This window comes from Dromaius novaehollandiae, chromosome 6 (assembly GCF_036370855.1).
Source record: "Dromaius novaehollandiae isolate bDroNov1 chromosome 6, bDroNov1.hap1, whole genome shotgun sequence".
NCBI classification, from domain to species: Eukaryota; Metazoa; Chordata; class Aves; order Casuariiformes; family Dromaiidae; genus Dromaius; species Dromaius novaehollandiae.
In genome coordinates, this window is record NC_088103.1 from 19,383,560 (window position 1) to 19,408,653 (window position 25,094).

General features: G+C 40.3%; 1 protein-coding gene across 1 annotated transcript; it reads left to right on the plus strand.

The window, feature by feature from the left end:
* The first annotated feature begins 8,674 nt into the window (after nt 1–8,674).
* On the plus strand, nt 8,675–23,920 carry LOC112993300 (placenta-specific protein 9-like). Its single transcript, XM_026116782.2, has 4 exons — nt 8,675–9,064; nt 20,729–20,829; nt 22,113–22,233; nt 23,733–23,920. Exons 1-4 carry the CDS (start codon nt 9,007–9,009, stop codon nt 23,741–23,743), a joined length of 291 nt encoding a protein of 96 aa, XP_025972567.2. The 5' UTR covers nt 8,675–9,006; the 3' UTR covers nt 23,744–23,920.
* The last annotated feature ends 1,174 nt before the right edge of the window (nt 23,921–25,094 follow it).

The following is a 25,094-nucleotide window of genomic DNA, read 5'->3' on the forward strand; positions in this document are numbered from 1 at the left end:
GAAGCATAGAAAGAGCTAAGTGTTCTTGCAGCTGGAAAATGAAAAGCTGTCAGTGAGAAGCAGACAAATAAAAAAGGCCACATTAGAGGAAAATTGTAGTGGTTGAAAGCCCATACAGTGAAACCATGAAAAGATATATGAGTTTGTCTGAGCACGGCAGAGCAAATGTGAATGAAAGCTTCATGTTCCATTATTTCATAAGGCATTAGAACATCACAGTAGCACCACAACATTTCAAAGTACTAGTATAATCACTACGCTCACTAACAAAAATTACCAAGCATTTAAATGACAAGTGGAAAGGAGCTGAAACACAAATAGATTTTTACAGAATTAATCAGAAGATTCTGATCTGCCACAGTCTGTAGATAATTACTATACTGTGCTGTCAAAGGAACAAAAAGCCTTCAAAGATTTTTGACGTGCCACAGCTTACATATCTAACAACAGTGAAGAACACGTTTGTTTCTGCTGAAAGTAAACAAACATCTTAGCTGAGTATCATGTACTACATGAGTGCTGAATCTGAGGCGGAATAAACTCCTTTGCTTCCGAGTCAGCATAAGTAATCTCAAGGCTAAGTACGTAACAGTTCAAAGTCTGGTACTTTGGCCTTGACTCTCATTGATCTAAATCCTCTTCCCTGTCCTCCCGCTGTGTCCAATTAAATCACTACACCCCAGTTTGCAGTTCACGCTGTGCTTGAAACCAGCTCACCCGGCCTGTACCCAGCCCAGCGTCCCTGGTTCGCGCAGCGCCGCTGCAGCAAGCCCAGCCCAAACACGGCGTCTGCGCTGCAGGGGGGCAAGGAGGGACGGAGCTCCCCGCAGCCCCCTGCCTCGGGCAACCTGGCGGCTACACAGCTATAATTAGCTAACCTCCCCATCGCCCGGCAGGCAGCACGGGGTGAGCAGCGCCCGCGCTAAGGCAGGGCTCCTGGCCTCACCAGCCCCCCGAGCGCCAGGCAACGCTGAGCTGCGTTAGGTGGTTGCTCACCGCCCTCCTGCTGGGCTGCTCCCCACGGCCTCTCCCACGCCTTCGCCTGGCCACGCTGTCTTTCCACTAACTCCATAAAGGCCGCACAGCCAAGTCCCTCCCAATGGTTGTTTTCTGGTTTTACTATAATACCCTGTTACCACATAGTGAGAACACTTTCCGCATCCTAGACTAGTGTAATTTCTTTTACTAAATTCAAACCACAGGTTCCCATCCTATCAGCTTCCCATAGTTCACTTTCCTAACGACAGTTTAAAGGAGAGGAGATTACCTTGGAATTATTTATAGCTTCCTGATGATTCACATGGCTTCTCTATCCTCACTTCTGACACTTCTTATTCTTTGAACACATCCAATTGACCCTCTGTTCCTCTTCTGTGTATTTTATCCTGTAATCTTCTATTTCTTCTATCACTGTTTATTAGAAGAGACTGTAGATGGTCACTGCTGTCAAACAGAAAATTATCCTTTGGTTATTGGGTAGATGGTGAAAAGCAGTATCCAAGAAGCAGTAACAAAAGCACTTACAGAAATAAAAATACAAACTAACATAGATGAATATCTGGATTAAAAAAAATAGTATTTCTACTTCTCTTACAGTGAGTTCCAGTGGTGGGTCTGATTTGAAGAACAGCTGATTTAACTGGGACAGATCATTTAAGGCAAAAGGATACATTTTACTACATCTTGACAGAGTATTGCTGCAAATACTTTAACTGTACTCACAGCCAACTAATCTCTTAAAGCAATATAGGACGTCCTAAAATCTGGCATTACAAACATCATCAGCACTATCCCGATTTCCAGCAAGGACTTTGTTTCAGATTATAATTCGTGTTCTTACTTGTTGCATCCTCAGCACTAAGCAGAAGATCCATATGGATGCAGCAAACTAATAACAGGTGTAACCACTATCAGCCTCCCCCAGGCACATATGGAACAAATCACACTTCAAGGATCTCATTAGAAAAAAATTCAAAATAAGGGGTGGAGGACAAGAATCCAGATTCTGCATCTGGTTTCTAACAATCCAGGCTGAGGGTCTGACTCTAGAGCTTGTGGTGCACACTAACCTTGTTCATATATTAATTTGTTCATAGTCTTGCACAGCTTTTGCATGTCTTATGCCAGCTTTTAATAGCAATTATTTCATGGGCATTTCTCTTCCTATTCATGATTACACAATATCCCTGTGGCAACTACCACAAATTCGCCCATTAAATAGTAGCATTATAAAAGTATTTAAGCTGTCTTTTAATTCCAGCAGCAAAACTCCATTAAAGAGGTGAGAGACCAGTACCATACAGTAATAGCTAGCTGTCCTGTTTTGGAATCTTCTTATTCACCTTCTTATTCAATTTATGCCTAGAGGCATATGTCAGAAGTGTGAAGAAAATTTGCAGCTAAAGGTGTAAGGGATATATAATAACATAAGGTACTATCAACATGCTGCTGCATTATTGTATTTCCTCCAACACACTTCTTTTGAAAGGATTCTTAACATAGGATTTTTACTACATTGGCTGCAAAATAATATGTGTACTGTACATTTTCAGAAGGGCAACAGTGAAGTGATTAGCTTGGCTTCTGTCTCTGGCAAGTCCTTCTTTCTTTTGCTTCTGTCTGCGACCTTCTGGAATTAAGGGAAAAGGAGAATAGGCTAACTATTAATCCAAAATAGGATTTATTCCCAGCTGTCTCTCTATTTCATTAAACATCTCTACCTCACAAGTCTGTCACATGGTAAATATTACCTATACTCAAAGACTTCATATCCACAGCTGATGAATTGCTTAGTGGAGAAGGTACACAGAAGTACCACAGACTTTACTGCTTTAGCTTTACTGCTGTGTGTCACAACTTGTGTTCAGCAAGGTGCTGTTCAACAGACAAATAACTCCTCAGATACTAGTTACTCCTTCCCACAATGAAAATCTCGGTCCAGTTATGGGTCATCCTCTCCTTTAATTGGTGTGGTTTGCAACACTGACTCACTAAAGACGCTAGCTGTTTAATTCTAGTTGTAGAATAATCAAATACTTCCTGCCATCAATATTATTTTCTAGAGTATTACCTGCCCTGGGCCCACAGAGCTATTTCACGTTTGTTACATGAGTCAAATGGGTGGCTGTAAAGTTGCAACAGCAAAGGGATGCAGCCTTCCGCAGCAGGAAATACAGAATGCATTACCAGAGCACCACATGTGCAATACAAGATTGGGAGTCAGGAGTCTATTCCCAATTCACTAATTCAGCTGGGAATTTAGTTAAACTAGTTTCCTTCAGACAGTTTTCCTTTCTCGGAAATGGGTACGCACACTGCATACAGTATTTCACAGGGGTTTCTGAGGTATGGCCAGGCTTCATAAATATATGAATTCTGTCAAATGAAAGATCTAATAACTGGTTGAAAATACAAAACAATTAGTAACACATTATTCAGTAATCTTCCATGTGACCCACCTTTTCCTTCAGTTTTCTGATTCAGTTTCCTTGCAGATGATCACTCAGGAAACTGAAGCAATTACTGCACAGCAGCCTGAAGCCATCAGATGCTTACCTAACGCTGGCAAACAGATTCCAGCTTAGTGTGTTGGCATCCAGATGACACAACAGAATGAGTTCCAATAGCTGACTCACTGCTGGCTTTAGGCATAGTACAAAATTTATTGTTTTGAAGAAGGCTGCATCAGAGTTGCCTGCTCCATGACACGTTTGTCAAACCTCCCGCGAGGGCACACTTAGAGATGAAGCTGAATTTGACACCTCATACCATCAACCATGCAATTTTTATTAGCAGTATCATGCTAATTAGCAGGCATGACGATGACAGGAGAACTTCACACTTTTTTTATGTCACTTCCAGATCAAGGTAATAACTACTAGTTCAAGCTGATATACCACGGATTGGAGAGGGGATTGCCCTGGAGTAGAACACGCACTGAAAGCTATAGCCCACGAAACCTGCAACATGGATCAAGGCTGCCTCATGTACACCAGAGGGACGCGGAGACTCGGTGGAGACTGCAGGCGATGTGGTGCCAAGTGTCACGACTACAGAATGCTTTAAATGACAATGTCTACTTCACTCTGGTGAAGTCACCACCACGGGAGACATTTTGTTTATTCACCAAACAGATGCAGTGGTTGCAAAGCAAGCTTTTGCTCCCCTTAAAAGCAGCCCACAAATTTCATCCCTGCTTTTTGGATACCGGCCTCTCTAGGCAACAAATTATTCTACTTCTGCATGTATTCAATTACCGTCTCAACCCAGGTGCCAGAAACCGAGTAAGTTAAGAAGTTAATTGCCTCTCCTGAATGGATCGCAAATGAAGCCTCATTTTAGGTAAGCAATTCAACAGTCTCCAACTAGCAAGCACTTTGGTCGTGGGCAGCCAGCAGTTACTAGGTTTGTGACCAGAGCCTGAAGAACCTCTGCAGTCCCTAATAGACACAAATCTCCTCTCAGGCAGATTGGCAGAATGCAGACCTCGCACTGATCTCATCACGCCCCCAGCGTTAAATTCAGGATGAAGCTCATTCTCTTTCATTTTCTTCTTCTCAGCGCAAGATGCTTTCCTTCCCCTACAAGGACGGGTTTTCTACCACATTTCTGTTTCCAGAAATAATCTCCCTTTAATTTTCTCTCTGTCCCACTAGAAGTCCCGAGGGACTACAGTGCAGTGTTCTCCAATCCTTGCCAAGTATATGCTCAGCTATATCCTCTGTCCACTCACACTGCAGGAGTTCAGACCCAAGAACAGGATGATCTTCCTTCCCATGGCACCAACGTTCTCTGCCAACACATGCCCCTTATTTTGTTCCTTCTCCCTACAAACTCAACACTATTACTGTGCACTTATTTACTGCTTTTGCCAAGCGGTTGACTAGTCCAAGAAAGAGACACAAAAAGACTGTACAAAAACCCACTCCCAAAATAGACTTAATCCTTGTGTTTGCTCTCCCTTTCACCAGACTGCCTGCTGGCAAAAATTCACATCTCTGTTCACTGGTATGCTTTCTTTGGCTGCTGGTGTCTTGGGAACATCTCGACAGCTGGATTTTGTGCAAACCTATATTCATATGATCTCATTATGTTCTCATATATGGTCATTTCCAAGATGAATGTGCTGAAGAACACTTTCTCTGATGGCAATCAGTTACTGACTAAATTTTCCAGAAGACAACAAATAGGTTTGTATGTGTCATTCTCTTTCTGCTGCTCCCAAACCTTCTGTCATGCACTGAAAAATCTAGTTTGCAATTTAATGATTTTTGTCACATACACTGTATTTTTTGTATTTCATGTTGCCAGTTAAGAGCTGTTTGACTGCAGCTTCATTCTGAGTATTTATGAATAATGAAAGTCATCTTAGGCAGTTACCCAAGGCTGACAAAAGTCCTTTGGATAGGTAGACCCACTGAAAACCACAATCTTACTTGGCACAAGGATTCTTTCTGCCTGCATTTCCCTGCAAAAGAACTCTCTCTCACTACAGGAACAACCCCTAGAGTATGATGCTAGAGAAACCTCTCATTAACTTGACTTGTTTAATTCTCCATGCCTGCCAGACCAGCACCTCACTACAGTCAAACAAAGAGTTCTTTGTAAAAATAAGAAGCAACTGCCTTGGAAGAACTGAACTGTCCCAGGAGCCTGAGAACAATTCAGGAGGAACCTCAAGGAAGCGCGCTGTAAAAGGGGTGAATGACCTCAACAGAGGTGGTCTGGAGCAGTAATATCACTACTTTTAGAGCGTGTTGAGGGGAAAACTGAGTCAATAAATGTTCATTGCTTTTTAATAGTATGGTGTAGAGTATGGCAGAAAGTATACAGAAAAGCATCCAGGAACTCTGAAGAGGCTCCATTTGCAATACAGAGAATGCAACATGGGATTCTCTTTAAGAAAGGCACTTATCAAAGGACAAAGTTAATGGACAAACACATTCAGAAAACAGCAACCAAGTATTCATAAATATTCTCCTCCTGTCCCTGAGTCTTCTGTCTGCAAAGTGGTACAGGACTCTTGGTCCAGCAGGTAAACATCCAAATGTAAAGAAATCAACACTACAGTGTTTGTGTCCCTTCTATTTGGCTTTACTTTTATTCTTCTGGTAGCCTTGGAACAGACACCATCACAGACAATCTGCAGATCATCTCTGACTTCAAAAGTTTCAGTCTACCACACCCGTGACTCATATTCAAACACAGAATAAAACTGAGATTGGACTCACTATTATTTATTCCAATTCCTCTCTAAAGACCAATTCATAAGAAAATTAAACCTAATGTAACTTTTCAGCAGCAATGATTAGATTGAGTCTCAAAACAAAAAACTGTAGAAATTGCAATAGTCCTACCTGATGATTTAAGGCAAAACACCCAGAAATACATTACAGGTCTAATTGTCATAGAGTCAATTTTATTTTATTCATAAAAATGCTAGCTTACTAGCACCAGGCCTGAGGTGAAAATACACAAAGCTGTTCTATGCACTGTTCTGCCCAATGCCTCAAAGGAGTTATCAGCTGAAGTCTAATCACAGAATCTTGATTACTGATGTTTTGCCTTGTAATTTAGCAAGTCAGCATTGGAAGTCACTGGGGATGATTACATTCTGAACTCTGTGATGGCACCTTTACAGGCTCACTTTCAGTTGAAATGACTTGGTTTTCAGACTGCTAGGGAGATGGTAAAGATTAAGTAAACCTGTTTTACTTTGCAGGGGTTTTTTTAGTAAGTGGGAAACCATTTATCCTGAACAATGACCTTTAGGTCTAAGGAAGACACTACTAGTGCTTCACTTTTTATAATCAATAGTTTAATAAAGGTAACTCAACGTAAATTAATGTGAGGAAACATGCCAGGAAGGAAATACCTGCCTACCTTTCTTCTAAAGCCCAGAGGTAGACTTGACACCAACTGATCATCCCCTGCAAGGTCTGTATTTCTTTGGATGCTGTCAGTTCTTGCCAACACTTTCTGGGAAACTCCTCCAAGTCAGGATCACCACCCACACAGACAAAGTTAATATTCTCCTTTAATTCAAAGTTTAACCTTAGAATTGAACCATTCAGACTGGAATGGGAGCACGTACAAGGTATTTTACACTTTACCAGCTATGCCACTACTTCCTCCGAGACTCTGAGCACTCCTTTTGATGCCACCTTACCACTATTCGGTTTTCTCTGGTTTTTCACTTCATAATCTGTACAGTGAGTAACCCAGTGTAAATGCATAAAGAAATACACAAAGTTTGAGAGTATATTTCCTAGGATTATGTACCATCTTCCACTATTAACTATAGCCCAATTTTGTGACAGACCCCTCTCCCCTCCCACCACTATTGGACCAGCTAGCCAGCTGCTGAAAAAGCTGCCAGGAAGCAAGACTTCCCTGGTTCCCATTAACATTTTGAACTGAAGCATTCCTGGAGTGTCTTTGTTACACCAACTAAGCATTTTTGTCATTAAAAAAAAGCCGTTCTGTTGGATTTCATTCCCCTAACGTTTGTAACCAACCCTGAACAAAACATTCTGAGTCTGCTCAAGTCTTCGCATCTATAAGACAGTGAGCAAAGTTCAGAAACACCTGTACACTCCCTCTCTGGGGAATGTACATAACCACATGTATGTACATAGTGCATAACCAAAAGAGATGAGAGAAACTCCAGTACATTATAATAGCGGCAAGTCTAGATATGGCATTACACAGTTTTGCCTGGAAGGAGCCTGGATTAATCAGACAGTGCATGGTACTAGATGTCTTGTTCCCACATATTTCAAAGGCAGCATTAGGAATCCAATAGACCTTTGAGAACATTTCTGCTAAGGTCAAAGATCCCTAGAAGTCATCCATAGACATCCAAGAAAAATACTAATTTTGCAGGCTCAGTCAGACAACAGGATTTCCACAGGTTCCCTCCTGTATATGGAGTCCTTTGTTGCATATAACCTTTGAAATTTATTCCTAACTTACTCTGTGATAATTTTCCTTTAATAAATCATGAGAATTCGCATGGAAATAAGTCTTTTGCTCAGCCTCCACAAAACACTAGACAGTCATTAACTTTTTTTTTTTTTTTTTCAGATGAGGTAAAGGATCATTAATTTTCCTGTAAAAGTAGAAGCTAGAGACCTGCAAACTGACAGGGACCTGACCACGGCTTTACAAGGAGTCTGTGGCAGCCTCGGGATTGGAGCCTATCTCCACACAACTCCTAATGTCAAACACTGCCACTGATCCAGTCAGTACTCATGAACCCATGAGACAAAAATATAATGTTTAAGATCTTACTAAAAATCAAACACGTTGTCAGAATAACATTAGCGCTACTTTTTTTGTGCACAATGTTACCACAACTAACCTATTTCAAACACCTTCTGAACTGAAAAGAGCTCCAAAGGCTCTGCTACATTACTTTCCAAAGACCAGGCATCACAGTTACCACCTCCCACAATGCAGCCTCACTTAGTCCAGCAGAATTTTCACCTGCCAAAAAGCAAATTTGCTGTGGTTTTAAAAATGAATAAATAATTTAAAAACCCTATAGGATCACAGCCCTAAACATACTGTGTTTTCCAGCATTCCTGCTTTCTCCGCCCTAGATGAAATCCTACAGGAATTTCAGAAACACCCAGCACCCCCTTCCTCCTCTCTTGCTTCCTTTTCTTGCCCCACTTGCTGTATTCCCAGGACTCAGAACTCTTCAGCACATTCCATTTGCACTCAGTATAAATAAATACAAGGGTAAAAACTTTGGGGAGCTTGGACCGCAGCCAGCTTGCCTGGGTAACTGGACTTTTTGTGGAGCTCGAAGGGTGTTTTTTAAAAGGAGGAAAGAAAAAGAGAACAGCTTAAGAATCTTGGCTCAGCCTGGGAATATTTCCTCCTAACTCTCTGGCTAAACCTCAGCACAAACGACTGGGCTGAGGAGTCTATGTAAAGCCGAGGAGGCAGCCTGCAGTACTCTCCACCAGGACTACGACAGCGCTTGGAGAGTTTCAAACCATGCTTTTCATTTGGACATTGGCTTTTACTTTAGTCCTGCAGCAGCAAGATCTTTTAGGTAAGTGATTCCAAGCTTGTAACGCGGAAACTGTAGCGTAAGTGATCTTCTGGTGAAAGCCTTTGCATGGGATGGGAGGGGGAGGCAAGAACTGCTTATTTGATAGATTTGATCTGAAGATGACAGGTATGTTTCAAAATTCTGTGGGAATATTGTTTTTTAACAGGAAAAACTCCCTTTCTGTGCTATTAAAATCCATCCTGGAGGCATATTGCTTACTAATCTCTAAAAAAGAGATTTTTCACTACTCACGGGAGACACTATTATTCTATTTGCAAAAATTTAAAACCACGCTCATACACTGCATTCAGTGCCCTGCATTTCCGCAGTACTGTTACTGGCAGGTTTAATAAGACACACACTAATCCACTCAGAACTGAGAACAATGTTCAAGGTGAATAAAGAGAGATTTTCCCATATTCAAACGCTTCTTTTTAGATTTGCTCATAACAGCACCTTATTTTTTTCTCTTCTGCTTTTGGATTACTTATTCCTGAGATTTTCAGGAACATAACTCTTTAGTCAAATCCCTTGGCAGCAAGCAGTATAAACATACAATATCTGATAAGCTGGTATCTGAATTTTACTCCTGTTAACAAAGGATCTAGTGCTAGACTAACCTCTGATCATATTGTTGCTGATGGTGTGATTGAAAGCTATTTTCTGTTTGGCTTGTTCAAGGGTTTATAGTCCCCATGTAATCACAAAGCTGGTTTCACAGCCTGTTTGCATTATGCATTTTCTACTAGCTGAGGCTAAGCATTATTTTCCCTCTGCTCTTACTTCCGCACAACACGTAGTGTTTGTATTTCATGACAGGGTGGCAAGTTTCCATTACAACCAAAACATTTCCTGAAAAAACACTAGTTCTTTCTGTTCCCCAGGTTGCAGTCACTCCTCCTTTCTCCTTCTCTGTCCCACACAACTGGCTTTATAATGCTTATCAGTAATGAACTGAAAGAGCAATCCTAGCACCGGCACTGTAACTTGCTTTCACTCTACAAACACTCATTATCTGCCTGTGAATTTTGCAATGTAAAAAGGCGGCTGGAAGAATGTTTTTGTTATTATTCCCCAGAAGTATGGGTTTGTTTAAGCTGAAATCGTTTGTAAATTCAGGTGAAATCTAACCAAGTAAAACATTATTTGAATAACAACTAGAGTGGGGACCAGTACCCAGTACTATGCCACGTGGTAGCTACTCAGTTACCGAATGATATTCACTGTCCCACTGGAGCATTTGATGTAAGCTGGGAAGATTCAAAGGAGGTAAAGAAGTGAACCCCAGTCTCCAACCACTCCCTGCCTCAATGAGGAGGGCATTTCCTTGGAAGGTGGGAATCCATGGTCCATATCCTTTCTTTAAGGCAGGCAGAGGGAGGATCTGAGCTTGCTTCTGTCCCAGCCAGCTGAGTATCCTGGCTGGTTGGCACAGCCATCCCCCCTTTGCTCTTTGCTACTTTTGAGGGGGGGGGGAATCTAACTTGATTTTATTACAGATCCTCCCCACCCCCACTCCCTCAGTGACTCATTCATTGTCTCTTCCTGTTTTTCTATTTGGCAACAGTTCCTCTCGAATAAAAATGTTTTGGGGTTGGCCAAAGGAGAATTTATGTTTTCAGTCAGCCATTAATATGAGCAATCTTAGATTCACGGAGCTGAGCCTTCAGGCAGCTCAGTGAAGGTCTGCAGTGCTGCAACGGGAGCCTTTTGGGACGCCATCACATCCTCCTGCTTAATGGCTGCACTTTTTTATTGCTTGTTCTTGTCAGCGGGTTAGTTTGTGGGGTGCTGCTGCTGCAAAAACGTAGCGTAAAATGTAGCATAAAATATAGCCTGGGGTACTGGAGCGTTCAAAACCTGCCCCATTTAAACAGCTTTCCATTCTTACCAAATGATCCAGGCAAATTTTTCCCAAGGGTGCAGCACCCCAACAGCAGAGCTTGTGTTGCACGTTTTCGCACAGCACAGAGGTGAGCAGGAGTCCTGGCAACCGGGGGACAGCCTGGGCCCCTCTGACGCGCTCCCCTTAGATGAGCAAACCAAATACTGAGTGGGGAGAGAGCAACAGCAGAGCTCAAATGGATGTGCTGCTGCGCAATACTGTCTTTAAGAGAGTGTGATTTGTTTTTAAACAGCAGAAGTTTCATTTGGTTTCAATTATAAGGAAGAGTAAACCAAGTCTAAGCTAATGTTTTTGCTTCATGCAGCTAACATACTACGCCTGTTCAGAATATTCTGGATCCTGATATTCACATGCAACATCCAAAGCTGGGTAGTTCTGTACGACTTTGGAGTGAAAAGGGCTCTTATAAAGGGCATGGTCATTAGTCAGAGTTAGACTATTGTCTAGAAATCGGAGAGAAAAAAATCCCTTCAGAAGGGCCTGTTTTTGCCCAAAGTTGACTGAAAGCATCTTGCATTCTCATAGGACAGTGTTTTGCCTCCAGGAGATTAAACTGCTGCATTGTAGAATTAAACCTGCAGTAAGAGGAGGAATGAGAGAGGAATTTTCAACCAGATTTTGACCTATATTTCTCTCCTAGTAAATCAATAGCTGTTTAATCTACACCCTATGTCACAGGTATTTCCTGTCCTTATGGAAACCTACAGGCGCTGTTGTTTCTGAGGCAAGGATCTTTGCAAACACTTATCTGTGAGCTCTGATAAGGCTGAAAATCTGTCACAATAAAGTGCAGCCAGATACAGGTGTGTTTCTTAAGCACGTGAGGCCTCTGAGGAGAGGTTCTGTGCAGAAGTGAGCCCTGCTACCCATTTCATGTATCTGCAAAACCCCATGTTCCATTATACTTAGTTAAAGGGAATTTAGTTTTTAAGTTCCACAGCCTTTATAACCTCCACGTATAAAGCAAAGGTTAATATCAAACTTTCAAAAAGTCAGGGGTCTGGAAATTATAAGACTTCTGCTCTTCATCTGCACCAGCTGTATTTATAAATCCAAATGATCTATTCTGGTTGAAGCAGTTGTGGGTCTTGGCCACAATGATGGGATCTAGTATAACATCACTATTTTACTTCCTGAGCAGTTGCAGTACACATGAACCGTCTGCCAGAGGAAAACACACGTTAAAGCAAGTTCTTAGAATTGTTTAAGTACTAGGACAATACTATAAGGATCCTCTTTCATTACGTTGTCATATTTCTTCCTATTGCCACAACTTATACACAGAAACTACACAGACCACAGAGCTGAGTAACCAGTCACAGACTTGCCTCAAAAAAACAAAACAAAACAAACAAAAAAACCCACAGTGATTGTCACTCCTATCACTAAACACAGGCCAAAAGACTGAAATAAACTCATAAAACTGAAAAACTCTTTATCCCACATACCAGATATATCTAGATACCAGTTGCCATCTTAGCATTTATGGTGACATCAGTCATTCGGGTAATCTCAGTGCCTCCATTCTCAAATCAGCCTCATCCTGCGTAACTCAACATTCTTTACATACCCCACTACATGCCTCTCCTTCCTAAAATGGGTCATCCCCCTATCCATATACAAGTATCTCCTGTACAGCTGCCAGTTATAATCCACATTAATACTTTACCTTAGTTTCTAAAACAAATACGTATTTATATGGAAATAAGTACATAACAAAGGAAAGCAGTCCAAAGCATCAGGGCAGCTCTATAGAAAGTTATAGAAAGAACTGGAGTAACCTATCCACAAAACTACCTAGTTCACTTCTCTTATCAGTCTGATTTCCTGCAGTCATCTTTCACTGCAGCAGCTAGCACAAGTGGATATTCCCTTGTTCAAAAGATCAGCATCTCAAAACATATTCAAAACCAGTATCTCCCTCTCAGGAACATTTACTTCCTTTAAATGACTACATAAAAAATTTAAGTGCTTCTTATGATCATGAACATGATAACAGAGCAGAAGAAGAAACATAGCTTCTCAAGTTGTAATATCACTTCTGGCAAACAATCATGGCAGCGTCACCTGTTTTTGCTATGCCTGAAAAAAAGAGAGAGCCCACTCGCAGCACAAACTAGCCCTGGCCTTGTACACCCCGTATTGGTCTCCACTGCTGGTTAAGTGAGAACTGAAGCTCCATTACGAAATGGGAATGACATGGATCATGATAGCAAAATCTTCATCCAAAGGAAATGGTTCTATACAGAAATACACGACAGCCATCTCCTAATCATGTGTAATTTCTGTCAACTCCCACTTCTGATTTTGCATATTTCACCAGCAGAAGTGAGGCACATCAGGACCAGAACACTGCACAACACAGCATCTCACATATAAGTTGATGGAACAGACAAGTCAGAAGGAAAAATGAGAACTGGTATGCTGATACCCTGACCATCCTCACCAATACAGTATCTGTAACCACATTACCCCTGTATGGGGTACATATCATTACCTGTGATACCGTGCATCCATAACGCATGAGATTTGCTCTTTGGGTCCTCCTCTTCCAGAGGAAAAAGGATGAAAATAAGTCCTGTCTTACCTTCCCTAGGATCTGAAATGGTAGCATATTCTATGTCTCGATAAATGGAGCATAAACCACGTGAGCAGGTTTGGAACGTGACTTTCCAATACAGTTATTCAGCTTCTAAAATCAATATTAAAGATAATTACTTTCATGGAAGAAACTTATTTCAGGATGTTTCCATTATTATCAGAGGCTCATGAATCATACCTCCGATCCCAGAATCCTTTGGATTTTCTTTAATGTTCGGAATCTTTCAAAGAGTTGCTATTCAGGTAGCAGCTGAAATTCATGGTCAATGCATAGATTAAAGCTTAATCCCTAACTGGGCATAAAGGCCTTTCAATTTACCTTGTTGAAATGATTCCTAAGAACATTCTAGCAGTTTTTTCTACATTCAGTGAGTAAATTCCCTCTCCATTATGCAATACATACCTTCCATCTTCTACTTTGGATATTTCGTATTTGCCCCGTAGTTCTGTCACAGAAGTTGGAACATAATAAATGTGTGTATGTATGTATTTATACAAACGGACAAATCCCTGTGGTTGCTTCCAGTGTGAAGCATAGAAACCTTTAACAGTATATATGAAATTACAGAATTATTTTTACATATTTATTACAGTTTCTGCAGTCTTTATTGTTCAGCAATCACTAACAGCAACATTCCCTTTCCTTTCAAGAAACTAGCTTAAATTCTAGAATTTAGGTTCATAGGTGCCCAAATCACAGCTAAGCATAAGGTAACATTTTAAGGATCACAATCTTGGAAGTCTTCTACATCCAATTAAAAATTTGCTCTGGAACATTTAAAAGCTTGAAGACAATGTGCGCATTAGACAGCATTTCCAATATAACATACACCATCCAGAGCAATTTATCATTGACCTCCTAACTTGATATAAGTTAACTTAACTATATATAATCTAATATTAATATTATTAATATTAGAGCATATCTAAGATCTATTATTAGGTTAAGTTATATATAACTTAAAATGAATTTTGGCACACTGGTGATAATGAAACCAGTAAGTGGGCAGCCTGCCTGAGGTGACCCTGCTTGAGCAAGGGGGTTGGACTAGATGGTCTCTAAAGGTCCCTTCCAACTTCAACCATTCTGTGGTTCTGTGAAGTGGTACAAAAAGTCAATCCCATATTTCCATACAGAAGGATCCCAATGCAAGTAAGAGTTGACATAATTGGAAACAAAGTTTGACGCCTCTAGGCACAGTCCCCCAAATTAAATACAACTAATAGTTTCAGCTTAACATGGACTTAGGTCTGAGAGCCCTAATACTGACAGACATCTGCATTTGAACTTGTTCTGTCCTCAGGTATAAGTCAGTCAACCTCACAAATCACTTTTGTAAACTGTGTAATTTCTTGAGCTAACACTTCGAAGTTATATACACACTTTAAAGTGGAGTCCAGTACTATATTTAAATAAGGACTAATTTAAGCAAGGATCACCTTCAAAGGTGCCTTGCTTTCTTCCCAAACCAGTTAGGTGATTCTTCAAAAGTACTCAAGTTCATGAATTTTTTCCCACTGGAACACAATCCATTACTACCTCCTTCATTTTCTCATTAAAAGTCATCTTTCCACCTTATGCTATATGCTACAGGAATGAAAGGATACCGCTAAACTTAAGGTAGTACAAACAAGAACACACACCATAGTATGTTTTCTTCAACCGTTATACATGCCCTTCCTCATTCCCCTTCATTTATCACATGTTTTCAGATTTCTTTGACATCTGGTTCCTGTGTCAGTCTCACTTGTCTTTCATTTGGCTTGTGGTCTGCTTTGTTTTTACCTCTCCCTCCCCTATTGAGCACAACATGAACTCTCAGCTAATTTTCAAAACCACATTGGTCAGAGAATGATGCAAAACGGATTTTATAGACTTTAAGACCAATAGGGAACACTAGGATCATTTAGCTTGACCTTCTCTGTAACACAGTCCAAAGAACCCAAACCAGTAATTTCTGCATCAAGCCTGTAACTTCAGTGTGACCTGTATCGTATTTTTAGGAAAGGCACTTGTAAAGAGGACAAGGAATGCAGAGGCCACATCAGTTACTAACTTGCTCCGTTGGCTAACTTAAAAATTTGCACCTTAGCCTAAATTGTCCTGTTCCAGCTTTCAATCGTTTTATACCTTTCTCTCCCCCAGCGCCCCATCGGATATCTTTGTCACACACAGATACGTTGACATGAGGTTGCTTATACGTGGCACTAATAGTCTGGGATTGGATAGAGGGGAGCACAAGAGCTGTCATGCAACAAGTTATTATTAGCAAAGTAATAGTTAGCAATACCTCTCTGAATTTTGATACTAACTTCAACCAGAGATTTTGAAGGACTGTGTGTATGTTTACATATGTTTGTATATGATGTATACATACCAACATAAGCACATATATATACATATGTTTATTTATATATTATAATATAAATAAATGACAGCATCTGAATAGACAGGATCTTGATGGAACTAGAAAGGAACTTCTTAAAAAAGTATGAAGAAGTGACAAATGGAAGGTGAGAAAAATACACCAGATGTACATGAGACAAAGGAGCTCATCTGAGATAGGTTATTACGGTTCTTCACCTGTTTGCTCAGGCTGTATTAATTCTTAGTTCACTGCTCTTTCTATCCCCTAAAATAAAATGAAGTTTCGTGCAGTCAGGCTGACTGTGATACATAGATCTTCACTCCTCAAACTACCTCTTTCATACTTTTCCATTAAATGGATTCTTGTTAGAAACTGCCTCAGAAATTCTCTCTTTTTCTGCTCCATCTACTCGTTTCTAGCTGTATCACAGCAGAGAGCAGTTAGAGCTACCCAGCTGTTACAGATGCCAACAACATACCTCAGGGGATTTTAATCAGAGAAAAAAATGAGGCATAATGCACAGAACAAGTCTAAGTTTCTGGGTGATTGGTAGCATACATAAGTGTTTTTCCTCTTATAAACGTATGGGTGATTTTGTCTTCTTGAACAAATGACTTCCTTATTCTTAACAGAGAATAAGCACCTATATATTAAATAGCATGGACTTGAAGAATCTAACTTTCATGTGCAAGAAGTATCAGGTGGGGATTTGCAAATGGGAATTTGATGTAAAGGTAATGTTCTCTCCACCATATTGAAACATTACAGCCAACATCTGCCTGAACTAATCCATTACATTTCAAAAGAGATAATCAAGACATTGAACTACGTGTCCTAGCAAATAGCCTGAGATCCTAAATTCATTCTATAAACACACACACTTGCTTGAAGTTGCAAACACACACACTAATTTTAAATGTGTGTCTAATACAGTATACAGAGAACAGTTTACCTCTGAAAGTTAGTTTTAAAATTGACTATCAGCATTTTGCTGCATTGTGCACAACACAATCACAGAATCACAGAACGGCTGAGGTTGGAAGGGACCTCTGGAGATCAAGATGCTTCGATACACAGGCAAAGAAAACTTCTAATTTATGTTTTTAAAATGTTTCTTCAGCAACTGAGAGCAAGTACATGGAAGTACTCTAAAAGGTCATTATTATTTTGCTTATGTAGCTTGCAATGTTTTTTTCTTCACTCCCTTTATGCTCCAGATGCTGCTGGAGAAGGTCAGCTCCAAAGTCAAACTGTGCCATTTTCTTTCAGCAATTGCAATACAGAGAAGGGCAACACTCATAAGCAATGTGTGACTCTCTTTGAGCACATGGAAATTATTACTTCAATGAATTGTCTGACCATAGTGACCTAGATGCATGTCATATTTACAAGGGACCGGATGTGTCCTGTGAACAGCCCAGCGAACAGCCCAGACCAGTGATAAAGGCTGTGGATTAACAACTAAAGCCAGAAACCAAAATAATAATCAGGTTTAGGAAGCCAAAGCCTCAAGCCAAGGCTCAGAAAACAGGAAAAGTAGGAACTACACTGCCCAAAGCACTGGCTGCCCAGCCAGCAGCAGCAACAGCCCCCTGAAGTACCCTGTTCTGGTGGGGGGTGAAGTGGCAATCACAGGGGCAAGAGCCCTTCTGCTCAGGCGTGCAAGTTGCTAATCAGACACAGACATGCAGGTCCTGGCTGAGAAGGTTTCTTCTGGGCCAGCCCTCAGAACATCGTACTTTGACATCTGGGAACTATCTCTCTTTGACTTCAAAAACCAACTTTCTGGTAACGCTCATCACTCACAAGCAACAGCTATCAGGTGTTTCCTGAGATACTTAGGCTTGGACCATTTGTCAAATTTTGTAGTCACTGCACTGGTCCTAATGGTCTGGGTAAGATCTTATAATCCTATCGAACTACCATGAGACACTTCCTCCTCTTTCAATAAGTCCGTAACCGCTTATAAAGCGGCAACATGCTCTCAAAATCCAGCAACGTGAGAAAGCGCTCGCTCTCTCCGTCCAAAGAGAAAGAACAACCCCCGCAAAGAATCAAGCGTTACTGAAGCCTGCATTTCACAGCAACCTTTCTGCCTAGTTCTCTAGAGGTACATATTTGCACAAAGCTGTAGTCTCTGCTAACCTCACAGTGAAATGCAACAACCTTACACTGTCTTTCTCTACCTATCACAGAATAGCCTGCTCTGAACAAATGACTGGGTCATCTGTGACATCTAACCTCTCTCTCCATCTGTGTACACCTGCTTAGGGCAGCAGTCAGGCTCAGCAGGATGCTGAAGTTTGTGCAGAATAGAATCTTCTTTCACACAAAAGGTTTAAGGCTAAAGCAATGATTAAAGTGGTATTTTGGGTAAGGCCCTATATGATTTCTGCTTCAAACAGTCATTTCGGCATAATATTTTGCAGCTCTGGTGAGGATTTAAGGTTCTGTATCAGGAAAAAGATGAAAGGAGCCCCTGCATAGCGCTGACATGCTAGCAGGAATCTACCCTGTGCCATCAGAGAGTTTGGAAAGGTCAGAGAATCTCTGGGTCAGACTCTGAGTCTGGCAGGTCAAACAGTTACTTCTGCTTGTCTTATAACAGAGCTCTGCTTTCTTTAATGGACCAGCATGATATATGAAGCATGATCAGAGAAAGAGAACTGGCCAACACTAACTTGAACTAGCTAACATTAACTCTCTTGCATTTTCCATTTCTAGGGAACAGAAAAAACTAAACAAGCCTGGCATGTAACTTACGGCTGGCCAAAAGCTCCTTTACTAAATGTATATAACTGTGCTGGCCCTCACCCAAACTTCCCATTCAACTTTGTGATCCAGCCACCTACAGTTGGATTAATACAGTGAAAAATAATCCCTTGTGGGATTTTTAAATTCTTACATTTGCTCTTAGTTCATCTAAGGAGTTCTGTTGCCTCATTTTCACAGTTCATTCGTAGTTAGATCTCACGACCATGCATTCTGCTTGCCCTAGGTCCTCTCCTAGACATAACGGGTGACATTTCAGCATCCTGGTGAATCAGATCATCAGGCTTAAAGCTGTGAATAGCAGAAAGGTGGAAATTTTATTAGTCTCTGACAGTAAAATAGAGCTCACCTTATTATTATCCTATTATTAAGGTAAGACAAGGTTTGTAGAAAAAGACCAGCCATTGCTTTGTAACCTCCATTTCTGACACAAAACTTCGATTGTTATGGCCGTGACCGAGTAAACATCTTAACCTGAAAAATTTTTAAGAAGTAACATGGTTCACTTGACCAGCAAGTGAGGACAAAATAACAACACTCCCAGAACACCAAAAGCAGCAACTAAAAAAAAAAAATAAGTGTAACTGCAGAGTAGCTAGCATTTAAATACACATTCTGATAGACTTGTGTAAATATTAAACAGGCAGATGAATTCACTAGGATTCAGTGCTAATAGCACCACCTCCTGGTAAATGCACCAAGAAAACTAATTAAAATCTGCTACAAATAAACAACCAAAAATACTATCATCTTAAACTCTGCCAAACCAATTTTCAAGCAATTCCACTCCTAGTACATCAGATCACATTTTAATCTTACCCTCCCCATTCCTCCCAATTTCAAGGATGCCATTCTAACTCTCGGTACACTCCTCATCCAATCAAACTGCAATGGCTACAAGTCTTACTTGGGCATATGTTTGCCATCATCTGATACCTACAGCTCCAAAAATCTTGGCACTGACTTGCAGTGATATATTGCACCAGTTCCAAATCACTGCTTGCACACAACAGAACTGAAGACAGTACTATTTGCCCTTCTTACGCTTCTAAATGTTTGTTATAAAGCAAGCTAGCAGTTTCCTCTGTTTATTTTCATTACAATCAAATGAGAATGAAATAAGTTACTGCTACTTTCTTATCATTATAGCATCCTCACTTCTGAATCACGATCAAGACCTAACTTTATGAACGTGGAGCAAGACATAATGTCACTCCAGTGGGTTTTAAAATACTCTGCTACAGTTCTACACAAATATGTTAAAATACAAAAGTTACCAAATGCTGCAAAAAAATTAGGAAAAGGAAGATGATTCCATTAAAGCATGGACATTGACAGGTATCCACTGCCCTTCCACGGACTGTGGCCAATGGAATCAAACATCCAAAGAAAGCAAGAGCTCATGAGTACTAAGGTCTCCACAGATAAACTGATTGAGGTGGGTGACTTTTGAAACAACACCATACACAAGCGACATGGTCAGCAAATGGCATCAACAGCACGCACTTTTGTTTCCCTTCCTATTGAAAACAACCAGACTGTTATGGACAAGTTTCTGGCATGACGGAATCACCAGCTTGCATCCCTTTGGGGAGTAAGTGGACAAACTCAGCTGCTCTTCACAGCAGTTACTTCTGTGGAAAGTCTAGAGGAACTGATGTGCCTTCATAACACCTAGGTTTTATACTAGCAGAGACAAAGTTATGTTAAAACCTATAAACTCACCTGCAAGCCAGGAGAAAAAGAAAAACAGACTGTGTAAAAAACAAGCACAACCCCCCCCCAACCCCAGCCCAACAGCAAGGTTGTTCCAAACAACCCTGACACTGTGTACAACGCAACGAGAGAGTCACAGCGGTGGGGTAGGAATGCAATTATTGGGAGAGGTTCAACTTCTACCTGGGACTCCTACATCTGTGTTTCATAAACAAGGTTGTTTAGCATGCCAAATACCGCAGAAAGGTAAGGACTGCTTTCAAAAAAACCCTCCTGTTAATCAACTGTGACTTTTTCCAGCTGCTGCAGACCCTGTCAGTGTCTTACCTAGAGGTTTGGAAACAGCAGGCTGGTGTAACGAACAGGATACTATCCACGAACGCTTGGACATTATTGAAGAGGTAAGAGCTATTGCATTAACTCCTGGACCAAACTAGAACTCTGCCCCAACCTTTTGATCAAAGAAAAGTAAGAAAAATCACACTTTTAGCCACTCTTCCTTCTTGATCCTGTAAGAAAAAATTCAGTGGCTATTTTTTTTCCACATGTAATGTTTTGTAAGTATCTATGAAACCATTATTAGTAAAAACGTATCATCCTGATGGATTCCAAACAATTGCTTAGCCAGTCATTGAGCTATTATTTATTAGCCCTTTCTAAAGTGTTTGTAACAGTGCCTTTAATACAACAATCTCAGAATTGGTACCTGTAAAGTTAAATGAAGTTCACAGACTTGCTATATTTGTCAAAAATTCCAGCCTTTGAATAAAAGGCCAGTAGAAAAGACGTGAGTATTGCATCTCATCCAAAAGGCTAACAAACCCATTACGCATTTCTAGCAGCTAGGCTGAGCTAGAAAGCAGCACACGAGTGAGCGCAGGGAAAAATAAGATATCTTCAACTGTTGTAACAGATTTTTAGTGTACCTAAGAGCAGTGATATTTAATTACCACTGGAATGGTTCTACTCCCGGATACAGTACAGAACTTTCACATCTGCTCATGGTTAAATGTGAATTCTGCAGGTGACTCAAAAAAGATAAAAGGAGGAGTTTCGGCTCCTCCGGATGCTCAAGAGCTAAATGCACTTTACGACTGGGATTCTAGGGAAGTTGGAATGTTTTAATATTTTTTCCTTGGAGTCTTAAGCACCCACAAGATTTGTGTTCAGCACTAACTATTCCAAGTTGGGTTGCTGCCAAACTGCATTCTGTTGGTTCTCAAGTACTAATATTATCTCTCCTGCTTCAGTCCTAGCCATCTTCATTGCCCTCCCCCTTCCAGTCAGTTTGTCTCATCCTTTCTGGTAGATTGTTTCTCTTGGATGCAATGGTGGCTCAGAAGAGAATTATTTAAACAAACAAACAAAAAAAAACCCAAAAACAAAAAGACACCAAAGAGACACCATACAAAGCTTCCTGTAAAAAGTCAACATTACAGGTCATCCTTTATACACAAGTGCTATAATTTAAGTCTTGCAAAATGACATTTTAATTCCTCAGGGCCACTAGATGCCAGTATAACACAAGAAATACGTAAGTCTCTGCAACAAGCAGTATAAATTAAATCAGTTGTTAGTATTATGGGCCTGTAGATTTGCTCTTCTGCTAACATATTTGGTACAATTCCTTCTATTTGACCCTTTTACCACCCATTTCTCCAGTTGTCTCCCTTGTTTTCATTAGAAGGTAATAAAAACAGTGGAGTATCTAGAATCAGAAATAAAGTCACTACTCAATATCATCAGTGAGACAGAACGGAACATCCCCATGACTCCAGGAACGCCCCTTATAGACATTCTTGATGGTAAGTGTCTAGTGGACTGTAACTAAAAGTTGACAACAGTGTTGCATATGGTATTACCAAATGTGATCTTTTGCCCCTCAGATTTGAAGTAATCATTCAACTCAGTGCAGCTGAGGCCTCAGCTGAAGTAGTAGGTCCAGTTCTGATTACATCTCAACAACCACTGAAAACAGGGGAAAAAAATCCAAAGAGCTAGACAGATGGCTTACAAAGAAAGGCTGATAAGTTGGGGATGTTTAGTCTAGAGAATACTGAAGGAGACCACTAGGCTGAGTAAGGCTATTGCAAGGATGAAAGCAGTGTTTTCCTTCCCACTGCAAAAGTGAATAAACCAAGAAATAATGCAGCAAGGAAGATTCAAGAAAAACCACAACACAAAGCTTTCTTACAAGGACAGTGAGCTTCTGGAATGACGTAACTGTAGTCTCCCCAACACTAGGAATGTTAAACAAGTATCTGTGAGGGGTGAGATATATACTTCATCATGCCTTAGAATAGCAGGATGGATGGACTAAGCAATCTCAAGATTTCTTCCAGTTTTATGATCTCCATGATTCTTTAGTCTCATGTGTGACTGAAAATAAAAGGGTAACAAAAAACCCTCAAACAATTACTGGATATATTACAATCTTGGCAATTTAAATGCAGTTTTGACAGGCAAGCCACTCAAGCAAAATGTACTCCAGGTAAGTGTTTATTGGAATAAATTAACCGAGAAGGGAAGCAATTTGGGTGAGACCACCTGCCCTACACAGTTTCTTATAATATTCTGTCCTCTTCAGTCTCTGACCACATATCAACAGTGCCTTTAGCAAGGTGAGAGATGTTCCCAATGGAGAGTAAACCTCTTGTTGAAAGATAGGAACTTCACACAGACATCTGTTTATGAAGTTAGTTTTGTATTTTTATGTATCTGTACGTACATACAAACACATAAATACATAAACATACTATAATGCATTAATTTGAAATAAGGTGGGCTTGAAGTAGGCAGCAGTAGGATTTATGTTGGTTCGTAGTTTCTCTTGCAGTTCAATGTACAGAGCTGGTCACCGTGACTGTTACAGAAACTGGAATCAAGATCTATGTCCTCATCCACTTTCTTATTCATTACGTTGTCTAAGCTTCTGTGAGAAGTAGTTAATGGTTAAGAGTTAATGTACTCCTCTGCAGTAATCACTGTTTCAAAGGGGAAAAATATCCCAGTAAAGTGTTAATTTAAAATGGAAATCCTAAGCCAAACAACCACACACTACTTCTGCATATGTGCAGCCCAACTATAGTAAATATTATGCAGATGAAGGTTGCAGTAACTGCCAAAGAGGTCAAGAATTGCTAAGTTCAAGGATCTTTCTTCTGTGATTTGATGAATCAGCAAAGTGAGAAAAATCCATTACTCTGAAGTAACAGGCTTCATGTTTCAAGTGATATGTTTATCCAGAAAGATTGATCCTGATCTTATAACCAAAAAATAATTGCATCAATTCTTCTCTATACAGATGCCAGCTGAGCACTGGGACGATGGAAAAGATACGAATCTAACAGTGTGGTTGTCGTATATAGTTACGCTCTCGTTCATTTAATAAGCTTCTTTGTATTTGCACAATTTGAGCTGGGATGAACAATCCTGAGCAGTAGTTTGCCTTCTGTGTTCCTGTGCTTTTTAATAAAAAATTATTTGCCTTTATATACCCTTTCAAAGCTTTACATTTTAAATTTTCCAGTAGCCATACTTAAGACTGTATTTCAAGTACAGCATTCTCAGCAAGAAAACAAGATCACATGGGGTCTTGGACTAAAGCACAGCTAGCAAACATCCCTTACTTCAAAATCATATTCCTTCCCTGCCAAAGAACTGAATCCTTGCTATTGGTGCAAACCAATGAAGACACTCTTTCAGCTGTAGCTTCCTCTCAAGATAGGCTTCGATTGCCTGATAAAAAGCAGAACATGGAGTGGTCTGGCTTTGGACACAGCCACATTGCTGCCACTGACTGAAATGGTAGTGATATGTGTACATCTTGACCAAGATTTGTAGTTTGGAAGCAGAGCCACCTTATTCTGATAGCTTTGCACTCCTCAACCTCTCCCTTCTGCTATGCTGACTACCCAACTCAGAATTAATTCCAACATCCATCCTCTCCCCACTTTAAGAGGGAAAAACATACAAACAAATTAAAAAAAACCCTAAGGAATTCAGTAATATTTTACCCTTAAGGTATGCAGAATCTTCATTAAAAATTGGAACATACAACAAAGGGATATTGGTATGGGGGCTCAAGAATTTCAGAAAGAATAAGTGTATACTTGCTTTTTAAAGAAAAAGGTTTCATGTCCCTTCCCATCTATTTGCCCATCTCAGATAAGCTCTGCTTCCCCACTGAACAATGCAACTTTTCTATTCATGTACTGTTTTAAATTTGCATTTTGAAGATCTGAATTTTCCCAAGACAAACAGCAACACAGTATATTCTAGGAAAAAGGACCTGCCTGACCTTTAGAGGGTAGGTGGGGATGAATGAAATAAGGGAAGGAGTTTGCACATTCTTGATTAATAAGCAGTCTCTTCTCACTGACCTAGTCCCATGTCTCTCCCTCCTTGTACTTTTTGACACATTTTACTTTGAGAATGACAAGTTGAACAGATGTCATTCATGCTAGCAGAGAATGAAAATTTAAGAGTTCCAAGAGCCAGAGAAGAGACTTTACAACACAAAAAAATACTGAGAAGTAACTACAGATTATATAAATCATGTACAAAAAATTGCCCACCAACAGCACACAAACCCCCAACTTCGGCCAACAACTCAATTTCTGAAAACGTCTCTGAATTCAAGCAGGGAACTTCTATGGAAAAACTA